At 48.1% G+C, this 26,697-nt stretch overlaps 1 protein-coding gene across 8 annotated transcripts in view; it reads right to left on the minus strand.

The window, feature by feature from the left end:
* DLG5 (discs large MAGUK scaffold protein 5) overlaps positions 1 to 19,298 on the minus strand; it is a 118,993-nt gene extending 99,695 nt beyond the window's left edge. For 5 of the 8 annotated variants that reach the window (XM_057506059.1, XM_057506061.1, XM_036928667.2 and 2 more), the window contains exon 1: positions 18,362 to 19,297. In XM_057506059.1, the coding sequence (XP_057362042.1) occupies positions 18,362 to 18,665 (304 nt within the window). In that variant the 5' untranslated portion in view covers positions 18,666 to 19,297. Of the gene's footprint in view, positions 1 to 18,361 lie in introns of all 8 variants that reach the window. The other 3 variants (XM_057506058.1, XM_036928665.2, XM_036928668.2) reach the window with 3 other exon arrangements.
* Between the last annotated feature and the right edge of the window lie 7,399 nt (positions 19,299 to 26,697).

A 26,697-nucleotide genomic window follows, 5' to 3' on the forward strand; every position in this document is an offset into this window, starting at 1 on the left:
CCAGTGGTCAAATAAATGTTCCTACAGCTACCACTGCACCACACCACTGCTACTGTGGCCATTCCACAGGCTCTGGCTCAGCCTTCTGTCCTCTCCTGACACTATTCCCACTTCTCAGCACCAGAATTGCACTTGGCAGGAGTCCAGTTCTGTAGCCCCCACTAGAGGTAGCTGGCTCACTGGGGACACATTTCAAACCCTAGCCTCTCCTCCCCAAATCTCTGCCTGGAGCTCAGGCAGGCCGTCCCAGCAGCCCACCAGTGCTGGCAGACCAGAAATACAGCAGGGGACTGTGACAGGGAACAATTCTCCTCACCCCTCCTGGTCTTGGCCCATGTCCCTAGTCTCACCATCCTAAACCCCCAAAAGTACCCTCCAGCAAACCACCAAAGTTGCCTTAAAAACATGTAAACACCCACACACATAAATATAATCTTATTAACTCCATGCTAAAGTCAAGAAGTCTCACTCCAGCACTGAAAGGAAGAAAACACATTTATTGAGCATCGATTCAGTGCCAAGTTCTTGGCTATACACTTCATATGTATTACACCATTTAATAACTCCCTCTGAGGTTGGTCTTATACTGCATCTCACAGGGGAAAAGCCAAGGCTCCAAAATACTAAGCACCTTGCCTAAATTGCTCAGTTCAGAAGTGCCAGAGGCAGACTTGCAGGCCAGGTCCACAGCCCAGCCTCTGCCGCCCTCTCCAGCTTGTCTCCTCCAGGTCTTCCTTGACCAGGCCACCATGCAGCCACCACAACACCCATAGTTACCCACCATGCCTGGCTCCTTCCTGCCTCACTGCTCTTCTCTAGGCTTCTCTCTCCAGCCTGGAATGTACCTTCCCACCATAAGACAACTCCTACTCAGCCCTCAAAGCCTGGCTCTCAAGGGTATTCAAGCTACCTCCTCCATGAGACCACCCTCAGCCCGACTCTCCCTTCCATAAAACAAAATCAGTCCCCTCCTTGGATGTCCTTCCCAGCGCCTTGTTCCTAAACACACTAGAGCACAGTTTACCAGTACCCGAGCCAGAGACGCTGTCCTGCTCCCTAATGTAGATCATTCATTTTAATACCAAGGCAGCTCAGTATGCTTGCTGGAGTAAGCGAATGAATGATTGCCCTTCTAGACTTACAGACCAGGAAACAGGGGACAGTTAGAGGCAGAGCTGACCTTTGCGGGGACAACTGGTAAACAGCGGGCCCAGAGTAGTCACCTGAAGATTACACCTGGCAAACAGTTCATCCTTGACTGGACACACCTGAGCAACCCCACTAGGACTACCAACTCCACACTGCCCTCACCACCACGTTAAGAAACACCACCGTCACAATGAGGCTATGGTGAAAGGCAGTGTCTGTGATTTCTGGGAGCTACACTGCCCAGGATCCCGGGGCCTCACCACCTCCTGGCTTTGGCTGGGAGGTCACACAGGGCTCAGCCCCCAGCTTCCTGGCACTCTCACTCCTTGGCACAGGAAGTGGCGACCCAGGGGTAGGAAGAAGCAGCTCTCTTTCTGCTGACCTGGACAGAAAGATGCCAGGACCTGAAGGGGCCCCGGCTAATGGCACCCTGCTCCAACAGTTTATCAGCCCAGGTCCCTTGGGGAAGAAGCAGAAAGAGAAGCTATCCATCCTGACCCACTTTTCCCAGAGCTCCCTTCCAGATCTGGCCTGGCCCAGTGAGATCCTTCTCACCTTGTGACATCAGTAAGAGTAACACTCACATACATATGCATAAATAGAGCAACTTTGGCTTATCAAAACCACTCTGGGACTCCCAATTTACAGACAAGGAAAACAGCACCCAGAGGTAGGTCCCTGACCTGTGCCCTTGTTACAAACATCACAGCTCTCCCTCAGATGAGACAGACCAGACATGGTTTCTCTGCCGCCCTTCCCTGGGCAGGCTCAGACACCGAAGAAATGCCAGGCACTGGTGAAAAATATTGATGTGGAGACCAGCCCACCGCCTCTATCCCCTGGAACAGAGTGCAGCCCAGGAATCTTCATTTTTCGTAAGGGGAATTCCCAGGTGATTCTGAAGAAGCCACCTGGAAAAACCTATGAATGACTCAGAATCAATGCCATCAGCCTGGTAATTTGTATCAACAGTCTTAAAAACATCCACACCTTTTGACCCAACAGCACCACTTCCAGGAATTTATTCTGAGAAAATAAGAAAGCGCACAAAGATTTATGCATAAGAGTAGACTCAGGGACACTGAGAAGTGACTAGTGGTTGCTGAGGGGGAGGGGGGAGGGGGAAGGGGATAAAGGGGCATAATAATTTGCAATCACATTGTAAGTTGGTCATAGGGGCGGTAGTACAGCATGGAGAATATAGTCAATGATTATGTAACATCTTTCTATATTGACAAATAGCAACCACACTAGAGGGGGTGAGGATTTAATAATAATAACATGGATTACCTGAATCACTGTGTTGTATATTTGAAACCAACGTAAGATTCTGTATCAACGATACTTCAATTTTTTAAAAAAAGGATATAAGGATATAATAAAAAGATTTACACATAAGGATACTCACTGCAGCATGGTTTATACTGAAAAAAATGGAAAAATCTCTGAATCTCCAATCAAGGGGAACCAATGACACACATCTTCATAAGGCAATAGTGTAAACCTTTTTAAAACGATTCCTTTAAAACTTTTTTTTTTAATTGTAGTGGTTATTTAGTACTCTGATTAGTAAGATCTGCAACTTAATTTCCTTTTGGTCTACCTTTTCTAAATTCTCTACAATAAACATGACCAAGTATATAGTATTTTTTTAAAACAAGTCATTTTTTGTTTTACCTACCAGCACCAAACCTACAATTTGAAGCCCAGTTCAGTTAGAACACAAACGACTGTAGATAGCATCTACTTCCAACGTGAACATGATACAACTCCCTTCCTGACATGCCTGAAGTTCCACTTGCTGCATATGTCCTGTAGGCAGGGGATCATTCCCTTCCCTAAAGCAGCAGTTTCTGGCAATTAAAAAGTTATTCCTTATCCTGACCAGGATTCTACCTTCCTGAAGCTAAAATCCCACCTTTCTAATCCCATTTGTAGGACATGGCATCATAAACTCAATAAACACACAGAACAGAGCTGTTTTTTAATTAGCTGACTTAAAAATTGACCACCCGTATTTTCCCACTGAGGCCAAAGAATGTGGGTTTTTGCAAGCATTCCTGACGTATATTCACAATGCCATATTTAAATCCAGTGTTGTTCACCTCCCGCTCCTCACAATCATCTAGATTATTAAAAATACCGGGGTCTCTACTGAGTCACTTGCTCCATGAACAGGTGCCCCTCCCCTCTCAGTGACTGTAACAGTGTGGGTACTTTCAACTGAGGCCATTTTTACGTGAACGATCTGCTTGAGGTTGCCAGCTCAGCCAAGCCACACAGATGCCACACTGCCAGAAGCTGAGCAATCAAGCCCAGTGAGACAGGAGCAGAGAAGGGGCCCTTCCCTCAAAGACAGCAGCAGGACAGAAAGGGATGATTCTTTCCTCCCTCTTAAGTATTTCCTTTTATTCTCACTCTCTTCCCCCATTCCCACAGGCAGCTATTCTTCTGTGTGCTATCTTTCTGTGTTCTTGCTCTGTTTGTTTCTGCTATCTTGTTCTGTTTGTATTATTTATTTACATAAGAGCACAGGATCCATCTCACTGTCCTTACTTCTGCACTGAGCACTGTGCTTTAAGATCCATCCTGTTGCCGTGTGTCACTTGGTGCTGCTGCAGTGCACTCTGGGCACACCTCCACCATCGCACACATCAGCTCTCCCAGAGCTGGACGCCACCTCATATGGAACTTCCAGGGACCTCTGTGAGAGCCGGAGGGATCCACACGCAAGAAGGGGACTGCAAGGTCAGGGCTCTGTGGGCGCCCTACCGGAAGCTCTAGGACAGCTGCCCCAGCAGCAGTGAGCTCTGCATCCCCACACCCTGTTACCCATGGACATCATCCAGCTTTCTAGTTTCTGCCAGCCTCAGAGGTAGAAAGGGGTAGAGTTCATTGTGGATTCTTACCAAACCTGCCAGAACCATGCCTGCCAGAAGAGCCAGAAAGGCACTTGCCACAGTGAGCGTCAATGGCACTGAATGGAAACAATTACTCATTAATAGAAGTCTCCACAGGGAGATCGCACTGCCTTGAGATGTCACAGTGCACTGGAGCACAAACACCACAAGCTGGCTTGCCAAAGGCTGAGGGCCCCGGCTGCTCTGGTCAGCAGGCAGAGGCTGCTCCCAAGAAGCCGACTGTTCTGGGGTGAGCAGTGACAGAGCAGAGCCCTCACACCACCTCACTTTTTTACTTGCAGTCACATGGTCCTACTACCGATGACTAGTAAGCACAGCTCATACCACGTGAGGCTCCTCATGTGACCTCACAGCACCTGAAGCAGTCTATACCTGTTCAATGAGTCCCAGCAAGGTCAAACTGCTCAGCAGGTTGCTAAATGCTTATGCTCAATCTCTGTGCTCACTTGATCAAAGACCAGGTGCCAAGAGTTTGCAGACTAGCACTAGTGTGTAGACCACACCCTGCGTGCAGGACAGAGTGGGGGAACAAACCAGCCAACCTGCCCAGGAAGGTGGCACGTAACGGCCATGGGACTGAGGTACTAACAGCAGCACGAGTAGCAGCGACGCTTACGCAGTACTCACTGTGCGCCAGGCACTGCTCTGAGCACTACAAAGAGTAACTCCCTCGATCCTTACAAGAGCAGGTCCTATGACTATCATTTCACAGAAGAGGAAACCAAGGCAAAGGGTCTGCCCGGGGATTGATCTCAGTTCTTGGCTCAGATACAGAATCAACCCCTCTAATAAACTGACTCCCAAAGTGACCTGGCCTTCCCCACCTGCTTCCTGGCTTGCAAGATTGGAGTATGGACCCCCAAACAATTTGAGAAAACACAATAGTAACAAAGCATTGTGTACGATAGAAGCACCTACAATCTGCACAGCACACAACCTTCTCTGTATATGTGACCATTTCCTTGGACCACCCACCTATCCTGTACCAGCTCCGGGAAGGAGGTAGTGTCACAGGGCCCATTAGAGAGATAAGGATATGGCCTGGAGAGACTAAGCGAGGTGGCCCTGGAGCCACAGCTAGAGAGCAGTCACTCACTCCTCCCCAACCACCTCACTGCGCAGTCACTCCCTTCTCCTGCCCAAAGAGGAGGCCAGCAGACAGGACAGCAGTCCCAGAGGACTCCTGGACTCTGACTTCTAAACGTCCCAACTATAGATGGGAAGTTTGGCTTTCCAATCCATCTAACAATATAAAGAGAAAGCTAATCAGATACCTCAGCAGATTCTGCAAAGGCTGACCAGTCACTCCATCCTCCTCTGGCTACAGCACTCTCCCAGCCACACTAAGTCTGCCCACTCTCCTCTCCAGCCCCATGCTCAAGCAGCCCCCAGAGAACCAATCCCAGGGAGACAAATGGAAGCAGCAACCAGGCGTGCCCTGTGCCTTCCAGAGGTTCCTAAGCCTGACCTCATTCTCCCCAGTGCCTGCTGACTGCACCTCCTAAGCAGAAGCCTGGAATTCCCTTAAAGACCCACTACTCACAGAATGGATTCTCTCCGGTCTCCTACCCTTGCTCTGCACACTACCTTCAGCAGGCTTGCCTTCTTCCTTGCCCCACTCCAGTGCCCTCCAGCCTGACAGCCTTCTAACCCCACCCACTGGCATCCACTCTCCTTTAGATGGCCTTATCCACTCTGCAAGACGTGTACTGCTGGCCACCTGCTCCTTCAGGTTTGGACTTTCCAATAAGACAATAAACTCCCGGGAGGCAGGAATCATATTCTTTGTTGCCCTTTGAGTATCTTATAGATTTTTACAAACAAAACACCTGCCTCTTGCTTTAAACCACAAAATAGGAGGTGCGGAGTAGGAGGTGAATAAGCTAGGATGATTACTTCCTGTCATTTTCTAAAAGCTCCAGAATAGAGAGAGCAACTAAAAAGGAAAAACAGCATACAGATGAACAATGGCACATACAGTCCAGCTGAAAGACCAAATCAAAGCTGGGCTGTTCAGTATGGGTCTGTGGCGTCATTCAGAAATGACGCCGATGTCTTCCTCACCTTTGCACATGCAGCACTTCCCAGAGCCTCGTGCAGAGCAATGACCAGGCACGGACAGATGGACAAACAGACAGGCAGATAAAATCTGGGTCTTAGTCTGTCTGGGCTCCACCCTAAGGGCTGTGTGACATCATGTAAGACACTGTCTCCAGTGAGTTTTCACAAGAAGCCTCAATAAGAGGGAGGTTGAGGGCAGAACAGTAAGCTTACATGAAATTCCACAACTTCCCACAGAAAGTAAGGACAGTGGGTCACTATTTTGTTCTCTCTTCCTGCGCTCATAAAATGGGGGAGAAAATATGACAGGATTTACAAAGGTGGTCTGCCGTTTTCTTTCAGAAATGAGTTAGGAGGACAGACAGGCATATATACACTCACATATATAGCCCCTAAATTCTAAGCTGCTTTGGTCTCAGCTATATTTCTCAGGAGAAGGACCGAAAACCAGTCCATTTTGGTTTTATTTATTTTGTTTTGTTCCTGATTCCAGTTCCCACTGAGGTTGGCCATGGGAATGGGCCCCCATGCAGTGTCCACGGGGCCTTTACCCTCTTATCTATTAAAGCCTTTTTCACCTGGGGCAACAGACTCAGTGGCATCATTTTCCTGCTTGAACTCTGTCCTATGACTAAGCAGGAAGAAGCCACAGCAGTCAGCACTGGAAGTTTTTGCTGTTGTCACAAATGGAATGAGACAAGGAGGTACCTACTGCAACGATAGACCCATTCTCTGACTCAGCAGTAAATTCAGATGTCACGTCCTAAGTCTACATCCAAATAGTGTCCCCTGAGTGGACAGGTGCTCAGAACACATCTGCTAAATGCATGAATGTTGTGACAAGAAAGGGAGGGGTGTCCAAGACTCAAAGCCACAGACATATCAACGGGGACCTTCAGAGGATGGTCTGGAGGAAGAGCAAATGCAAGCTTTATAAAGAAACTGACAAGTGCCCCAAAGCTGCCCAGCCTCTCAGCAGCTGGCAGCCCTGGGCAAGTTCATGAACCTCTCTTGGACTAGTATGCCCATCTTGGACTAGCGTGCCCATGCAAACACCAATTGCATGGGCTGATTAAAGATTTTTTTTCAATGGTCAGGAATGAGAAGCTGTAGCACAAGTCCACGGGCTGTGAGGCCCCAGTACTTGCTCCCCCTCACTGCAAAGGCTGGTGTCTGCAGAGCCAGGCCCCAATCAGGAAAAACCAGCCAAGGCTCCCGAGACTCCCCGCCCAGCCTGAGGCTGGCTGAGATGCCTTGGAAGGGGCCCCAGCCTGGGAAGAAACCTGGATCCTGGGTCCAGCTCTGCCAGTGGCATGCTATGAGATCCTGGTGGAGTCCCTTTGTGTCTCTGGACTGCTGTTTCTCATTTGTAAAATAAGCAGTTTGGGCAAAGTGGTCGCTAAGATCCCTTCCAGCCGTGATACTCAACAATCTTAAGCTGCTTAAGACACATAAACAGGAAATGAAAGTTCTGGCCAGATGAGAAGAAAGAGGTTATCCTGACTAAGAATTCAGGTTGAAGAGGTTGTTATCCTTTTTTGAAAGAGGAATTCTTACATCAAAATATAAAAAAATAATTTCTTCCCATTTGTTTCGTCATCAAATCACTATTGGCTGGACAGATTCTCACATGCACACAGCAGATTCACAATGGTCAAAACGATTGTACAAGAAGATTCATTTGGGGAACCCAGGCCATCTTAAGGTATCAGAGAGGTGTCACTCAGACAAGGAGCCTGAAGTTGACAGAGAGGTCTGAGTCGCCTGAGTGAAACAGGCCACACCCAGAAACACACGGGGGTGGGGGGCCCCCGAGAACACACCCTAGCTCGAGAAGACCACCAAGGAAGCGGCTCAGAGCCTCAGACGCTGCTGCATCCCACACAGGCAGCTCCGTGGACCCCCGCCTATAGGCTGCATGCTGGAGGGGCTTATTTATGCATTGTTTATGCATTAACTGCTAATAGTTCTCTTATGCAATGTAAGGGAAGGGCCAGCTAGTGACATTTTTTTTAAAAAAAGGAAAATTTTTCAAAAAAAGTAACCATTTCCCACTACAAGGGATGCCATCTGATAGGGTTTCGCTCTGCTCCTTCCTACATCACTGCCTTGGACAGCAGAGAGAGTTTTTTTTTAATCAGTCACATTGTGATCATTTGTCATTTTGAAAGCACGGTTCATGCCAAAAGTAAACCTACAAATGTAATAAACAGAGGAAGTAGGTGAAGACAAGCATCTTGGGGAAACACAGCCGCACCAAAGATGGCCTCTGGGTCCACCTGTGACTCACCAACCCAACTCAGGCTTCAGATGACTCTTCTCTATCAGCATGGGGAAGCACCTTAAAACAAAAGCATCCAAGCCAGTGGTTTTCAAACAGTGTTCTGTGGAACCCTAGAGAACCATGGGGAACCCTATGGTAGTGCTTCAGGGAGACCTCAAGGTAAAGAGGCAAGTTCCAGGCCTCCACACCTGGTCACCCAAGCACCTCTTTGCCTATTTTATAAATCTGGTTTTCACGTAAGAGTCCAGTTAATGGAAGAGGTTCCACAGCTTAAGAAAATTAAATCATAAAGGACATTTACACTTCATATGTTATTTCATATTAACTGTTTATTAAATAAAGTTGTTTAGTGTTTCATATTAATCGTTTACAACAGCCCTGTGAGGAAACTTCGGGTGAAGAGGTTTTCGGCCCTACTCCACAGCCCATTCTCTGAGTAACCACCCTGTGCTCACCCACTGACTCTGGGGCCTCTCGGGGCAGGCACGTCACCCCCCAGAACAGTCCACTCCACAGCGGGATGGCACCAACCATGAAAACTAGTTTTCCTTTAAACCAAAGGCCTGAGGAAGGGAGCTACCAGGGATTATAAAAGAGACTCAGAAGGCAACATCAACTAAATGCAGCATGTGAAATCCTATTCAAATCCTGATTTGAACAAACCATCTATAAAAAGGCATTTCTGAGGCAAGGAAAACTGAGCATAGACTGGGTATGAGATGACATTCAGAAATTATTGTAAATATTGTTGGTTGTAAAAATGGTCTCCTGGCTAAGTTTTTTTTAAAGGCCTTATCTCTCAGAGACATTTCCTTAAGTATTTATGGGGGAAGTGATATGCTGTCTGGTATTTGTTTTAAAATACTACAGAAAATAAAAGTTGTTGGAAGAGCTGGGTGTTCGTCATATTACCTTCTCCATCTCTGCATGTTTGAAAATGTTAATATAAAGTTTAAAAGGAAAGGAGGGAGAGAGGGAGAAAGGTCCTTCCTTAAGTTGAACTCAATTCTCCCTCCCAGTGTCCTTCCACCAGTCAGCCCATGTTCAGCTCTGCGGGGTCAGAGAATCGGGTCTCATCGCTGCCCTGTATCCATCTGAAAACAGGCATCCAAGTCCCTCTTAATCTCCTCTCCTCCAAAATAAACTCTTCCCTAGGTCCTTTTGGAGCCAAACTCCTCACAGCTCAAGGTAATGACCTCCTTACACTGTGGGCTCCAGGACTTCCCCCTAACTCCAAGTGTGGCCTGGGCCATGTGACACTCCCCACTCCAACACAGGCAAAACACTGGCTCTCTACTGGAGGGCAGGCCTCCCCTACAGCAGCAGTGGCACCTGCAGCTTGTGCTCACCTCACAGAAATCTCCTCAGTCTGCACCAAAGCCCTAGGAGGAAAACACTATTACCCTTTTACAGATAAGGAAAAAGCAAGCAGGAAGGTTAAGTGACTTGCTGATGTCACACAGCTTAACTTGGAAGAGCCAAGATTTAAATCCCAGTCTGTGGGGGTTCCCCAAGACTGGGTTCAGGATGCTCAGCAATCTTAGTCTGGCTCCAAACCCACCCATGCTCAGGCCACCTGGCTCACTCATGTGTGCCCCCCATCTTCCCAGAAGTAACTTAACACTCTCAGGGCCATGATCGCCTTTCTGCTCCCCAACCCAGCACCTCCCTGGGACTTAGGAAAAGACTTTCCCACCTTCAGCCAGTCCCAGACCCACAGTCACCAAAAATGAGGACAAGCATCCTTCTAAGGTGCCCCGGGAAATCCTGACTGTGGACTAAAGCCCACACTGCTCACTCAGACCTAGATAAAATGGCAACAGATTTAACCATCTCAAAAAACAGCCATCACAAAGCTAAACTCCATTCCTGTTGAGCCATACTGCGGAAACTGAGGCCCAAAGAGGTCACATACCTTACCAAGGCCACACTATTAAAACATCGAGAAGTCCCAGAACTTACGACACATCTAAAAACCTACAGGCCCCAGAACCACATGTGCCTATTTTGGCTGTCGTCATAATTTAAAAGAATGGGAATGTTTGAGGTTTTGTTGCCCCAAGTGAGAGCTGGGAGAAAAACTGAAAAACGGTAGTATACACGGATGCTCCAGTACTGTGCACTAATGCTTACATTTCCCAAAAGTGCCCTCTCAGGGCACTGATGTTGCAAGATGCTCAATGGAAAAGGATTTTGTGGTCAGTCAGTCTGGGAAACACTGCAGAGTGAACCCATTCTCGTGAAGTCACAAAGTACACTGGCTTCTAAGTGCTCCCGGGAGGCTCCTAATAAAGGACCCTGTGTGACCTGCTCAAACCAGCGCCATGAAATGCTCTGACCACAGAACCCTTTCATCAAGTAACACCATTAACATCCCACCAAACTAGAAGGTATTTCCTTGGCAAGTGATGTCTCGGCCTTTCAAAAGAAAATTTGATAGCCATTACCCTGGATTCAAGACTGAGAAACCAAATCAACCTTGAATGGGATAAGGAGTAAGCAGAAATAACTAACATACTTCAAGGCCTTGGGGAAAGGCTATCAGCCCCGCAAACAAGAAGGAAATGTGTTAACATCCCTTGGCTGCCAGACTGGAACACTGCTGAGACTGTACAGTTAACAACTTCTGGCCTCAAAAGAGTCACAGATGACTACTGAAACTAAAATCTTTCTTTAAAGCCCAAAGGGGCCATCTTGAAATGTTCCAAACTGAGTTGGGGGAAAAAATACACAATTTTTAGAAGTAACAAGAAAACGCTGGAACCACTCAGCCCTGGAGTCAAGCTGCTGTAGACAGAATGGATTTCCTTAATCAACACTCAAAGCAAACATTATGATAGATCCTCAAAAATTAAACACAGAATTACCAATTAATTCCACTTTTGGGTATATACCCAAAAGACCTGAAAGCTAGGATGCTAAGAAGTATTTGCACACCAGCGTTCACTGCAGCTTTCTTCACTACAGCCAAACGGGAGAAGTAATCCAACTGCACAACGACAGAAAATGGATAAACAAAATGTGGGTTGTGTATGTATGCAAATAAATATGCAATAGAATATTAATCAGCTGAAGGAAACTGACACATGCTATAACATGAACCCTGAAGACATCATGCTAAGTAAAATAAGCCAGTCACAAAATGACAAAGCACTGTACGAGTCCACTTACACGGGGTACCCAGTGCAGTCAAATTCAGAGACATGGAAAGTAGAATGGTAGTTGCCAGGAGCTGATGGGAAGGGGAGAATGGGGAGTGATTGTTTAATGGATAGAGTTTCTGTTTCGTAAGGCGAAAAGGTTTTGGAAGTGGAAGATGGTGATGGTTGCACAATGACGTGAATGGACTTAATGCTACAGAGTGCACACTTAGAAATGCAGTAAATTTCATGTATATTTTGCCACAACAAAAATAAAATAGGAAAAAATGGTTCAAATGGTAGATTTTTACACACACACGCACACTCAAAGCAAATGGGTTATGACCCTTGGTGTGAAATGAACATCAAGGTCAGCAGTCACCTCACAATTATCCACCCAGGATTTTGAGTTGGATGGCCAACATGGGACACTCCAAACATCTCTGTTTGGTTTAAAATGTTTCTGTAGCACTTTCATGGGACTCTTTCTCAAAAAAATCAATAGAGACACACAATTCAGAGATATGCAATCTGTCCCAGGCGAAAGGTGAAAGATGCAATGCCAGTCCCCAGATCAATCCCATTTAAAATTCTTCTCTGCTGAACACTGTTGGCATCCCTACTGCACAGCCCTCTTGCTCTACGTCCAATATTTCTATGGCTCATGTCCTCCCAAGGTTATAGGAAATAACTGAAGAGCCCCTTACCCAGGCCTGCAGAATGCATAGGTGGTTGGAATGAGGAAAAAAAAAAATCTAAGATAAAATATTTCTCCTATGCTGTTTACTGTTTCAGGAAATAGAAAGCCAGAGTATCAAAAATCACTCAACACTAACACTAAATCAGAAAAGAATAATCATGGCACAGAGCTGGAAAGAAGCCTCAGAAATCTAGTCCAACCCTATCACCAAGCTTCCTTGGACCTAAAGCCACTTTCAAAGTGCTGAGAGTCCCACAGGACTAAACAACTCCTCAGTCAATGCTAAACTTTTAGGTTTATTGTTGTACTGAAGGAAAACGCAAACCCTAGGTAGTTCAGCGGCTCATCCAAGGTCCAGATGTTGCACAGTTAGGAGCAGATCCCCATCCAAGACTCTTCTGAGGATGCCAAGCTGACATTCAAATTACAAATGTGAAAGGGAAGGCCTCTTCAATCCTCCAATGGGCAATGTGGGCACTCCACATGGCTCTTGGCAGCCAGCCCCACCATGCCAATACCTGATGGGTGACCTTGGGAACTTCAGACACCAATGTCACGCCACCTGCTTCCATCACAGATATACTGTGGGTGGTAGCATCCACATGTGCATCTGGGACTCACTCTAGCCATCCTGCACCCCCACAGCCTTCTGTCATTGAGGTCACCACTTAGGAATCTGCACACATTTCTGAAGAGGACCTTGACTAACACAGGGACTCACCACTCAATCTACACACAACTGACTAGTCATCCATTCAACAGAAATTTACTGAACACCTATCTTGGTGAGGCTCTATTCTAGGCATTAGGAATACAACAAAGTATTTGGCTCATGGAGATTACATTCTACTCTTGGTGACCCTCAGCCATAGTAAAAGCAACCCTGACATCTGTTCAGCGCAGTTTACAAAGACCTCTCATATAACTTCAGTACTATCACGAGAATCCCAGGCTTCTGGTTCTAAGGCTGATTCCAGACTTCATTGTGTGCCACAATAACAACACGCTCCTCCTTTTTTCTTACTACTGATTGTCAAATAGCATAGTTAAGTAGTTATTGTTTTAATTATTTTGTAGAGTAGGAGAGAAGCTCAGAAATGTTAATTGCCTTGTTCAAAGTCTAAAACCTGGTAAAGTCTGACCCCCTCTCCCAACCACCTCACTCCAGCAATGACCTCGTCTGCTAAGTGTATCATTATAGCAAAGACAGGGCCACATGTCGTGGACATTCATCTGTTGTTTCACCTGCACATCCTTTCTACTCCTCTGCCCTTGGAGAACTGCTTCTTCCCAGTCTGAAGGACCATATGATACTACCATGGGCTGCCAATCACAGCTTCTCATCACACACCCTATTTACTGGGTCCACTACTGGGCCACTCTTAGTCCTCTTGCCTTTGCCAAGTGACTGGGCCTCACCTGGACACATGACCTTCATCAGGCCAAGCGGAATCCTTCCATAAATTTTCCTGCCTGAGCTGAGAGGATAGGGCTCCCTTTATTCTCTAGTCAGAGGCTGTAAAGATGAAGAGGGGCCTGAGGATATGTCCCAGGCGCATGGGAAAAGCCACAGCCTTCAGAGATCAACCATCCAAAGGCCAGTTTCCCCAACCCCAAGGCCTTCGAATATATAATAATGTTCTCTTTTCTGCCTAATACGGTTTGAGCTAAGTTTCTGTTGCTTGCAATAAAGGTGCCCTGAACTAATACAACAGAGGGATCAATAAAATCTGCCCTTCTCTTAGAAACCTCTTTTCAACCACTACTTCCAAATTCCTCCACCACTTCCTCTCAAATAACACAATTAAAAGAACCAAAAGAAAACTACAATGGTTGGAGCTTTTACTTCTGTCCCTGTACCTGACCCTCCGGGGCAGCGTAGATGAAAAGGTGGCTGGTACCCAAACGGAGCAGGGAGAGAGAACAAAAGGCCCAGGTAACCTCCAATGAATAATAAATAATCCACACCTGACAAACAGTAGCCAAGTGAATTTGTCCTGCTGAAAAAGACTGGCAGGGTTATTTCTTTTAAGAAAAAAAAGAATTGCCCCAGCTTTAACTTTGGACAAGTGTACAATGTCTAAATCGCCAGTGCCATCCAAACCTCTCGCACAGCCTAGCCACTGTGGTCCTCCAGATTATCTTTGCATGCATCCCCGTCCACCCAGAGTCAATATCGATCCCGGGCTCTACTCAGGCTGGCCTTATTTCCACAACCTGAAAACACACCATCCCTCTCGTGCCTAAGCCTCTGCTCTTGTTGTGTCTGCTGTCCAGAACATCCTCCTCCTTTCCCTCTACATGTTCAGATGGCTCCATCAACAGCCAACTCGAGCTCTGGTCCTTCTGCAACACCTTCCACGGCTTCTCCAGCAGACACTGCTGTCTCTATTCTCTTAACTGCAGTGAAGCCAAGTCGGCCAGCTTGCTAGGAAACTAAAAATGCTGCAGAGGGGGGATGAGAAGGAAGCATTGAGCTCTGAGCACACCAGAAAGGGCCAGTGGAGAAGCTGTGGAAGGTGTTGCAGAAGGACCAGAGCTTGAGGCGGCTGTTGAAGGAGCCATCTGAACATGTAGAGGGAAAGGAGGAGGATGTTCTGTCTCACTTTTCCCATTTGCCTGGCATAGAATAGTTTGGGGAGCCCTCCACACCAGATGGTAATTAGAGCCACTAGAGATAGATGAGAGTATGTGGGGAAAGCACATAGTATACAGAGTTTTAAAGAAAGGAAAAAACTTGCTTGTACGTGTACCACTCAATTGCTCTGTCTCCTTACATCACTCCCGAGTGTCCCATTCCCCCAACTGGACGGCAAGCTGCAGGCTGGAATCTCATCCTAGCACCATCTCAGTCCGGGTCAAGCATGGGATCAGGCACTTCAGTTCTCCCCAGTCATATTCTTCCCTCCCACTGGCTGAGGCAGGCAGCCTAGCACCCTTAGACCCAACTCACAGATGAAGACACGGAGGCTCCCAGCCAGGAAAATGCCTTCACCCCAGGGGCAGGCAGCCAAGGAGCAACAAGTGAGAAAACTCGGATGTTAGTAACTGAATCAAAGACAAATAAACAAAGGACTGAGTGGTCTCCAAGTAACCAAAGAAGATCTTTGGTACAACTATGGAAAAAATACAATAGATCTGAGCCATTTAGAAGAGAACAAGAGCTCTCTCCTCTCACCACGACCAGCGGGGCAACGGTGATAACTTATTCCTTACAGATCCACGCATCCCATAATTCCACAGAGTTCCCGATGCAGGAAATAGCTTGAAACTGTAGTAAGAAGGCCTAATCAGGTAACAGGAAAAAGTGCCCCCAGTCAGGAACACTGGACTTGGCCTACACTCGGGCTCCTGTCTGCCCTGTGACTTGTCTGTCCTCTACCTTGCAGATGGGTGCGGAACACAGAGAAGACAGCACTCACCTGACTGGAGCTGCCACAGAATTGAGTGAGATGCAGAAATACACATGAGGTCAAGCTATAAAAGGCTGCCAGCAACGTGCTGTCAATCCTGGAACAGACGTCTCCCCACACCCCCAAAATGAAACAGCCTTCTGTGTTTCTTAAGTCACCTTCAAGCCCCTGGCCTAAGCATGGTGGGTTATAAACATCTGGGGCTCTGAGAATGAACACAAAAGATGGTTTTAACTTGCTCACTTATCCTGTACCACCCAGGCCAGTTTTCACCCAGTTGCAGGCCCCACTTTGGGGACTGCCAGCCATCATTTACCTGCAGCACAGCAAACTCCTACAGTGCAAAAGTGCCAGCCAGGCAATGGTCACTCTGGACCAGGAGCCTACAAGGGGTGTGGATCCACCAAGAAGTCCCTAACGGGGTGATGGCAGCACCTCCAACGTAGACATGGTAACAAAGGGCCACCCCTTGATGCTGTGATCTTTGAAAAGCCAGCTGGTTCCTCTCTCAGGCTTCCACAGGGTCTTGCACTAAGATCGACGTAGAGGCAAAGCTGGGGAACTGCGTGCAGAGTGGAAACTACTGGGGAGAGCAATGGGCCAGGATGCAGTGCTGGATTTCCCTGACCTTGGCGCTTCAGACAGGTGCTTCCATCCCTTCAACTGGAGTGGCTCTTTTATGCACTAAGCTAAGGGCTCTCTGGCTAAAAGAAGAAAAAATGTTGGAAGCTACTGTATAGTAATTCACCCTTTACAAAGATCCCAACACCCTATTATTTACTTGCACAACATATCACCCCTCTCCACCAAAAGCTCTATCTTGCCAGACCAAATGCTAATCAATTTTTTTTTCTAAAATATTAACTAAAATGAATTTTTAACTTGCCCTTGAAAATGATTTTTCTGAGAATTTCATGACCCTCTGCAAAGCCATGGAATTCTACACTTCGGTAAAACTAGGGTCTGAAACCACCACCCTCAGGGATAAAATCCAAACCCTATTCCACCCCTTCTTTAGAAGTCACTATCGGCCCAATGAGACCCCACCTTCTCCAATAAGCATGGAAAAGGCGGGGGCTTAATTAATTGCAATTCACCCTATTTCAGAGATTAAAGCTTGCGCTTTTTCAAACACATCTCAATAAGAACTTGAGTCTGCACTCTAACGGCTGCACTTCCTTGAAAACTTCCTCCTTCAAAAATATAAAGATAGAGACAATTAAAAAGAAAAAAAATGATGAGATTTCCCTCTGTCCTTCTCCTCAAGGCCAAATATGATAGGCCTTCTTGGCGATTCCCAAAACGCAAACCCGGGAGGGGACCAGCCTTGCCCAGCAGCTCAGGTATCATTGGGGGATGGTCGTAACTGGGGGGACAGAATGCAGCTTTAAAGGACGTAAATGCTCGAGTCAAAACCCAAAGTGGAGAGAGAAGGGCCACTAATGAAATGCTGTGCTATGTAACCAGCAGGTTAGTCTTTTTGTTTGTCCACTTCCTTCATTATAAAGTGAGGTTGAGATAGTCTCAATATACATCGGAACTGTTACCAAGAACAACTTATAAAACTGTAAGTGAGGCTTTTAACAGCTAAATAAATGGGTCTCATCAGCCTCTGGCTTGCACGTTGCTAAGGGCAGTTTGTCAGTCCTCTCAGTTCACTTTTAAAACAAAGGCAAGACATAGAAAAGGTGGTGCTTGCTGCTTCCTGGCTCCAAACATGTTAAATAAAACAATAAATCATAATTGAAAACTACTGGTGCCCAATACTTTGAGCGTTTTAACCACTCTAAGCCAGAGTTTCCTCTCTGGCAAAGCAGCAACAGCTCACAGAGTGGTAACAATTAAATGTGAAAAAGCAGAGGACCCGCCACAACAGTTGGTGCCTAATAAATGCTGGTTCTCTTCCTTCCTCAGGGCTATGACTTCTTCCCCTTCCCTGTTTAGGAGGCTGGCTTTCCACTACGCCCCCAGCTGTACCCGGTATACACAAATACTCACAAACCCGAAGTTCTCCACCCAGGGGAACCAGCCACCAGCCCTTCCCTCCTCAGGCAGCTAAGCACCATCAAGGAGGAATCTGAGCCCCAACAGTCACTACTAGGATTTTCCCATGGTGCAATGCAACTTCCCCAACTTTTCTAAGCCCAGTTTCCAAAGAAACCTAGCAGGCATTGTGCATAATCAACCACAAATCTGGACAAGGAGACACACCGTGCTCTCGGCAAAGGAACTGAGAGAGCCGGAGTGAAAAGGTCCCAGTGGTCCTGCAACTGGGTAGCAGGGACCAAAATTCAGGAATATGGTCCTGGCCTAGGCTCCATTCTTCTACACCGTTATCACTGATTAAAGGCTAGCAGGGGCTCCCCAAGTACTGGTGGATAGTGAAGAGCCTTAGAAAAAGGACTGGGGAACATCACTCCGAGGTCGCCCCCGCGGCTGGACCTGGTTACCTTGGGAGGACCCTGCTGCCCTGGCACCTGGGAGGGTCAAGGCCTGTGGTGCACAGCATCGTGCACAGCAACGGCGGGGCTTCGGGCAGGAAGGGTTAAGTAGGGTTCCATGCAACGCCCCCTCCCAGGGGGCCTAAAGTAAGGATGGTTCTGCCCGACCGGCCCTCGAGAATTCACCCTCGGAGACTGGAGGGAGTCGTGGAAGGCAGGTCTGAGAGGCCGGGACGGGAGTCTGACACTCACCCGCGCCCTCGGCTGGCTGCGGCGGCCCCACGACGCCGTTCAGGTAGAGAATGGGCAGCAGGTGAGGCTGCGTCTTCTCCAGCGCCGCCCGCAGGTCCTGGAAGTGGTCTCGCTCCTTGGCCAGGAGCAGCTTAAGCAGCAGCTCCGCCTTGGCGCCTCCCGCCTCCTCGTCCAGCTGCCGACGCTCGCCGGGGCTGAGCGCTCCCGCGGCCTCGAGCAGCCCGAGCACAGCCTCCACCTCCGTCATGGCCTGGGCTAGGCTCTGCTGACACTGGGCGAGCAGCTCCCGGCGCTGGGGCTCCATGGTGGCGGCCCGCCCCGCCCCGCCGGACGGCTCCCGGGCTCCCCGAGGCCGGCGGGAGCGCGAGCGGGCGGCTGCGCCGAGGGGCCCCGAAGCGACTAGGGGCGACGAGCGCCTGGGCTGCAGCCCTAGCGCGCCGGGGTCCGCGAGGCCGCGGGGGCCATGGGCCGGGGCCTGGGCGGGCTGGGGGCCCGGGCGGCGAGCGGCGCTCAGCAGCGACCGCCTCCCGGGCTCAGGAGCGCAGCCATGTTGGCTGCAGCGGCGGCGGGACTGGAAGAGGAGGAGGAGGAGGAGACGGAGGAGGAGAAGGAGGAGGCGGAGGTGGGGACGGCGGCCGGGGCGCGCCCCGAGGCCCGGCTCCAGCCGGGCATGCTCCCCCTCCCCCTCCCCCTGGGCGCGCGCCGCCCGCCGCCCGCCGCTCCCCCTCCCGGCCGACGGGAGAGCTCGCCGCGAAAGCCCGGCCCTGCGCCGCCCCCCAGACAAGATCACAACTCCGAGCGGAAAGTAGCCAAGGCGTGTTCGCCAGGCCCCCGACGGCTGAGGCCGGGTTGGCGGCCGCCTCGGCCCGGCCCGGCCCGTGCGCCCCGGCCCGGCTCTCCGGGGCCCCGCGGCGGCCGCCCGCTCCGCCAAGGCCCGAGACCAGCCGCAGCCGCCGCAGCCGCCCGCCTATCCCTCTGCCCTCTCGCCTCGCCGCCGGCGGACTCTCCGAGCGCCCGGGCGGCCGGCCTCGAGGGGATGGTCGAAGGGGAGGGGTCCCCACCTCCCCGCCCCCGGCCCGCCTAAAGGCGGGGACAGCGCGCTAACTGGCTTGCTCTGCGGGTCCTCGAGGCCCAGACGCTGCGCGGGATGCGGGCCGCAGATTTAGGGGAACCGCGGGATGCAGCCAGCACCCCCAGCCCCCTTGGCCAGGCAGACGGCCACCCCCAAGCTACTGGAGACATCCTCAAACAAATCCCTGCCCCCAATCCAGGTTCTAATCTGACACCTCGAAAATAAAGCCTGGAAACAATTGGGGGGGGCTCCCCTAAACTTGGACATCTCCAAATTAAGACCTTCGAATCTGTGAGACGTCCCCATCCCAAGTAATTTACATAATTTCCCAACATAATCCCCTAAATCTCAGTTAATTGCCATCTTTCCCCTAAACCCTATTTGAGACTGGTTGGTCCTGAGAGCCTAGAGGGGTTTGGATGTTGGGAGGAGCAGGGGTTATGTTGCGGGATGAAGAAGAGAGTGGTGGGGGTCTGCGGTGTAGCCTTTGATCTCTTTGGCGCTCCCCCCCTAGATGTCATCCCCACATTCTAGCTAGCTTCAGGAGAACAAAAATTAAGGGGCTACAAAAACCTTGTATCCTGATGCCCTCAATGAAGATCTACACTCAAGCTCCAAGTTCAAGAACGTCTTCCATTTATAGCCATTTGAGGACCATTTGAGGACACATACTACTCAACCTTTGGGCTGCAGGAGATCCTTAAAAGCCTGAATTCCAACTGACTGTTCTCAGTAGCACTACCACACTAGTATAAAGTGGGATCCCTGGACCATTGCAGTGTGTGTTGGAATGAGTAGATCTCATTTACAAGCCCTGGGGGCCACAGATGCTGTTTCTACCGACACTGACACCCCCCCACCACTACCACTTCCTCTCCTCACTCCCAAAAGCAAAGTTCTCTTCAAGATTATGCTTCTTTAAGCGGAGGAGTTCTTTTAATTTAATGGAAACAAGCTCTATATATAGATGTTTAGAATAAGAGAACCAAAATTTTCACTTCAGTTTTGGATTTCCCTTTAAATAACTGCAGGATGTGAGAGCAAATCAATTGCCCTGTCTGATCTCGGTTTTCTGAGGAAAACACGGTGGAAAAGTATATTCAATCAGGGGTTATTAGCCTTGGATTCATGAATAATAAGCTCAAGGGTGTCAGTGAAGCTTTTGAAATTATCTGAACTGTTTTGTTACACATATGTATTTCTGGGATGTGGGTTCATAGCTTTGATCAGACTCTTTAAGGCCTCCATAATGCAAAATGGACTCCAAAATGGTGTCCTAAACTCTTTTAAGAAGCCTCACTGCTCAGATGTCTAGGCTTGACGGTTGAGCGATGTTCTAGGTAAGGGGAAGGCTGGTTATTGCATAGTGACAAGAATCTAGACAGGCTCCCTATATGTCCCTAGCTGTCCCTCCCTGTCCTGCCCCTGAGAGGTGGGTCCCCCTTCTGGCCACCACTTCCTTTACAGCAACTGCAGAGCCTAAATCATCATCTGCAAACGCTTCCGCCCTCGGGACACAGCTGAAGAACAGGACCTCTGTTCTTAGCTGGATTAATTAGGAATCTAGCAGGTAGGAGGAAGGTGGAAGGGGGGAGTAAGAGAACTTGGAGACTAATTTGGTTTATGGTTAGAACCAACTGTGCTTAAGTCCTGATCTGAAGGGTACCTGAGACAGGAGGGGGAAGGAGGGAGGCAGAGAAACGGTCTCCCATTAACATCTTACAGAATGGTGGGGAGCATGTATGTTTTGTTCCTGTAAGCCTTCCTTGGAAGCAGTGAGGAAGCCCTTTTTCTAAGAGCATTTTCTCCCAGGAGCTATGCAGTGATAGACACTACTTTCAGCAAACCCTTTATTGGAAACTTGGGTTTTATGTGAAACATAAATTCTGGAGGAAATGGTTTGCCTTATAAACATTTTCAGCGTGGGGATTCCTTTAACCTTGGTGTGACCTTGTATTTCTGTAGCATTTTATACCCCTCAGGGCACCTTCCCACACACTGTCTCCTTTGTGTCCTATTCTGGGTTGAATTGTGTCCCTCTGAAAGATGTTCTAGCCCTAATTCCCAGTACCTATGAATGTGACCTTATCTGGATATAGGATCTTTGCAGATGTAATCAAGCTTTAAAAAGTCATGTTGGATTAGGGTGGGCCCTAAGCCAATGGCGTTCTATAAAAAGAGGGACATTTGGACACAGACACACACAGAGGGGAAAACCATGTGAAGACGAAGGAAGAGGTTGGAGTAATGCATCTACAAACCAAGGGGACTCCGAGGATTGCTGGCCACCACTAGAAGTTGGGAGTGGGGCCTGGAATGCATCTCCCTCAGAGCCTGAGAAGGAGCCCACCCTGCAATAGATGGACTTCTAGTCTGCAAAACTGGGAGTTACTTCCAGTTGTATTAAACCCCCCTGTTCATGGTAATTTGTTATGGTAGCCACAGAAAACTAATGCAGCCCCATCACAATGGGGAGGTATGAAGGACAGTGGTGGCACCCCATTTTGCAGGTCACTCCATCACCTCACTCTTCTACTGACTAAGAATTTCTCTATAGATTTACCCACTTGCCCTCCTTCTTCTAATCTTGGAAAAAGAGGGCCTCTCCTTGAGAACAGCCCTCTCATGCTCTGGATATAATCCCTGCATCCTGCACACACGCACTCACTCACTCACACAAGGTCTCCCTCTGCTCTGGCTAAGGACCTCCCTCTCCTTTGTCAACAAACAGGCTTGGGTTCCCCCATTCTGAAAAGACCCCCCTCGCTCTTTCATGTCCCCAGGAAAGAACCATTGCCTGACACGGGGACCTCCGCATGCTCCTAGACCACTCACTCCTTAGTGGGGGGCTCTGAAATCTGGCTTCTGAGCACAACTCCCCACAGAAAACTGCTCTTCCTACATTAACATGTCCTGATGCCACCCCAAGGCCTTTCCTTCAAACCTCCAGCATCTGATCTGCTCTGCTTCAGCCCACCCTGAGAACTCCTGCTCTCCCTCTAATCCCTCCCTCCTTCACTGGCTCCTTTCTCCCTGCACCCCCACCCCCCCTTGACTCTTCATTCCTCTTCCCACACACCCTCCATCCTAAAGGGAAAGGTAAGAGCTCAGATCCAATGCAGACATTGACTGTCTATGTATCCCAGGGCTATTAACTTTTCTGAGCCTCAATTTCTGCATGTCCAAATTGCAAATAATCACCCTTTGGTAGAATTATTAGGAGAATTCAATAACAAGACTTACACAAAGCCCTAGCACAATGCCTGGTACCTGGTAGCCATGTAAGCCCACTTATTGGAGTGCTTGACTAAGCAACTTCTGCAGTCAGGATGCCTGATTAAATGCCAACTTTGCAACTTATTAGCTGGGTGATGTTGGGTAAACCTCTCTGTGCCTCAGTTTCCTCATCAGTAGTATAGTGATATCAATAGTAGTATCAAAGTACTTAGTTCTCAATCAGTGATAGATATCACTGTTCTTTTGGCTTCCACTCTTTCTGTCTGCATGTAGCAACAGGTTTTGAGCAGATGTTTCCAGGGTCCTGAATGAAACATTGTGGATTCCAGCTAAAAGGCTTCCATTTTGCATATATTCAGATGGTGAGGGCAGGGGCCTCTTCCTCCTTGTTCTTTGCTATATCCCCCTAGCACTAGTGCCTGGCATGTGTTAGGCGCTCAATAGATATTTTTAAATTAATAAGTAACAAGTGAATGAATGAAAACTAAACAGTTTTGCTTTAAAGCCCCACTTCAAAAATAATATCTGCTATAAATGGAAAGATGGGGAAAGGAAAGTACTTCAAATAGGAGCAGCATCAGAAACAAATTGAAAGAGGTTCACATCTCTCTCAGATGCTCCAGAAAGTGGGTAACAGATTAGGAGCTCAATACAAGTGCCTGAGCTCTTCTAAGCACCAGGAGCCCTACTCTCTCCAACCTTGCCCTGCTACGAGCTTGGCCTACCAGACCCTGCTAAAAATGCCCCTGCTCAGAAATCCATGCCTGAGCTAATGTCCTGAAGACACAGCCCCCTCCAGCTTTTGCAAAGCACAGTCCTGCTCAGTAGCATTAACCCTTTGATTCAGAGTGAATTCTTCACATTTCAATTTAGAGATTACCCACTTTAGGAAGCCAGACATGCCTTACTAACCTCCTCAAAAGGGCTCAGCGACTCTTTTCCTTGCTCTCATTGTAACTTTTTACCTCCTCTTATTTACATTTATCAATGTGGATTATTAAAATCGTTGGTTTACTTCTCTATACACCTGTGTTAGGCAGAATGGCCCCCACGAAGATGTCCATGCCTTAGTCCTCAGAACAGTACCTGTGAAGTATGTTATGTTACATGTGTTAGAGGGACTGTGCAGATGTGATTTTTAAAGTTACAGACTTTAAAATGGGGAGAACAACCTGGATTATCTAAATGGGCCCAGTCTAGTCACATGAGGCCTTAAAAGCAGAGAATGTTCTCAGGCTGGAAGCAGTAGAAGAGGAAGTCAGAGAGATTCCAAACTCGAGATTTGACTTGCTTGTTGCCAGCTCTGACATGCAAGGACTCACATGCAAGGACCAGAGCGAGGCTCTAGGACTGAAGGGCAATCCCCACCTGACAGCCATCAAGGAAAGAAAGGCCTCAGTCCTGCAATAGCAAGGAACTGAATTCTGCCAACAACCTGAATGAGCCTGAAGTGAGTTCTTCCCAGAGTGTCCCTATTAGAGCCCCTCTGGCTGACATTATGATTTTAGCCTTATGAGACCCTGAGTGGAGAAACCAGTTGAGCCAACACAGACCTCTGACCTACAGAGCTGTGAAGTACTAAATGCAGGTTGTTTTAAGGCCCTACATTTGAGGAAATTTGTTATGGGAGCAATAGAAACTAACAATCCCCAAAGACTGAGCTCTGTGGACTATAGGAGCAATATCAGCTTGTTCACTGTTAAACCGTTGGTACCTTCCTTAGTGCCTGCTGTTTGGTAAGCCCTGAAAAAAAGCTCTCTTGTTTGAAGGGATGGAAGCATACTCTCCCACCAGGACTTGCTTTTAGAGTAGATATTTATGGCATCTTTGAAAAACAGAATCCAGTTCTCTACCAGCAATTGGAGGGGAGGTTTTCAAATGAAGACACCCAGAAACAGGGCCTTCTTTACAGGCAGAGTGAACTGGGGCCCTGGGAACCTCTGACCCTGAATTTTATGTTCTAACAGATAAGCACAGGTGATCCCTGAAGAGGCAGATCCCGGGTGCTCCGCTCCACATGTGCAGCTCCTGTGTCAGTAAACAGAGCTGCCCGTGAGAGTGTATGTATGCAAGAGTGTGAGGGCATTGTGGGTAGGAATCGAGCAGCTTCAGTGTGAATGGGGGTGTCTGTGAATACAAACTGCACTAGTATGGACACTTGAATGTGTGTGAGCAGAGAAGCAATCCCCATCTCACCCTAGAAATTGCAGGTGGCCCAACATCCGAGATGTGACATTAAAAGGATTTCCTTGAAGAGTTCCTTAAAAGAATGAACTTCCCTAGGATGCTGAAAACAGAATTCTATTTTTAAAATGCCACATTTCACACAACTTTCTAGGAATCCTATGACAATAAAATGAACTCTACCTGTTTAGAAAAAATTTAGCTTACACTTGGCTTCTTGGTAGCATTTCAAATCATGGAGACATTTGTCTTCCAGACTACTTTTGTTCTGAGTTCAGGAATAGCCCAGAGGCAAATGCTTGATGATTTTAAAACAGGGAATCAGCAACGAATATCTAGCAACGAATCTTGCCCAGAGTACCAGGACAGAGAAAAATTCTGAGATCAGAGATTCAAAGCATTTGCGAACCTTAAAAAGGATTAATTAATGATTAGCAATTAAATACAAAAAATAATAAACAACCATTTAGTAAGTGCTTACTTGTGTGCCCTGCACTAGGTTGGCCCTGAGGCTACCTACCTCGTTTTGCAGATGAAGAGCTAAAAAGTTGCTTTTCCAAAACCACACAGTCAACTACTGTCAGAACTGGGGTAAGGATTCAAGTTCACCACCTAAATTCATTTCTCTCTCTACTGGACCCCATGCCCTTCTTTGAAATCTTCAACTTCAGTTTTTTAGTCCCTCCAGTACCCACTACCTGTAACAACTCTGCAAGGCTTCTGCCCCACCTCCTCACCCTTTATATCTCCTTCATGTTAAAACCTTCCTAAGGTGTGTCTCTTCTCCCGAAACCAGTTTGTAGACCCATTTGGAAAGGATCTGATACTGTGGGATAACACCTTCCTGGTTACTTCTCCCAAAGGACTGACAGTTTGACACCAATGAGGCTGAACCTCAGGGCTGAGCAGCTGTCCTGGTGAACACTAGTGGGCCAATCCTGGCCGGCCTCATTTCCCATCCATGCCTCACACACTGTAGGCTTTGCCTCTTCAGAACACAAGACGCTTACTCAAGAGTTTTCACCATCTTCCCAAAGCCTAGAGGGCAAGGTGCATGCAGCTCCTTAGCTCCACATCCACGGCTTGCTGTCTTCTAACTGCATCTATTCCACGGAACCTGCCCGCACCCCTCCCCAGCCCCAGTGCTCCAGGGATGGACCCTGTCTGACTTCCCCTTGGAGCCCATCCTCCTGGCTCCTTTTTACCTATCTACACCCTTCTGCTGACCACAGCTTCCCCTCCCCAGAACTTCAGATGTGTTTATGCCTTGAATCACTCTTCCCCCTGTTGCCATTATCTATTACCTTGCATTGTTTGTGCGTTTCCTTGGGATATGTTTTGGTGCCCAAACACACTGGGGACAGGGACTTGACACAGTTATTTATTTCACAGGCCTTGGAGTATAACCTATGATAGCAGAGGCCTACAGTAGACGCTTCAGAAATACCCGAGGATTGAAAGCACTAAGGTGAGGGAAAGTGGGGCAGAGGGGAGCTAGCACCTTTTCTCCTTTAGGTCTCAATTTAAAGATTTAAAGTCACTTCTTCAGAAGCTTACCTGGTCCCAGCATCTCCCCAAATTATCAAGTTTGGGTGTATTCCCTTTGAACAGTAATTTTCCTTCATGGCACTCATCACATTTTACATTATATTTTGCTGTGACCCTGTGTTTAATGACTCCCTCCTACTGGACTATAAGCTCCACTGAACATGTGTCTGGTTCACCTCTGTATTCCAGCATCCAGTCTAGTCTGCTGCACGATACAGGCTTAAAACTATTTGTTGAAGGAATGAATTAGAGGAGAGTAGATTCCCTGCTTCTGGTGCCTATAATTATGCCCAGA

This window comes from Manis pentadactyla, chromosome 8 (assembly GCF_030020395.1).
Source record: "Manis pentadactyla isolate mManPen7 chromosome 8, mManPen7.hap1, whole genome shotgun sequence".
Classification (NCBI taxonomy): Eukaryota; Metazoa; Chordata; class Mammalia; order Pholidota; family Manidae; genus Manis; species Manis pentadactyla.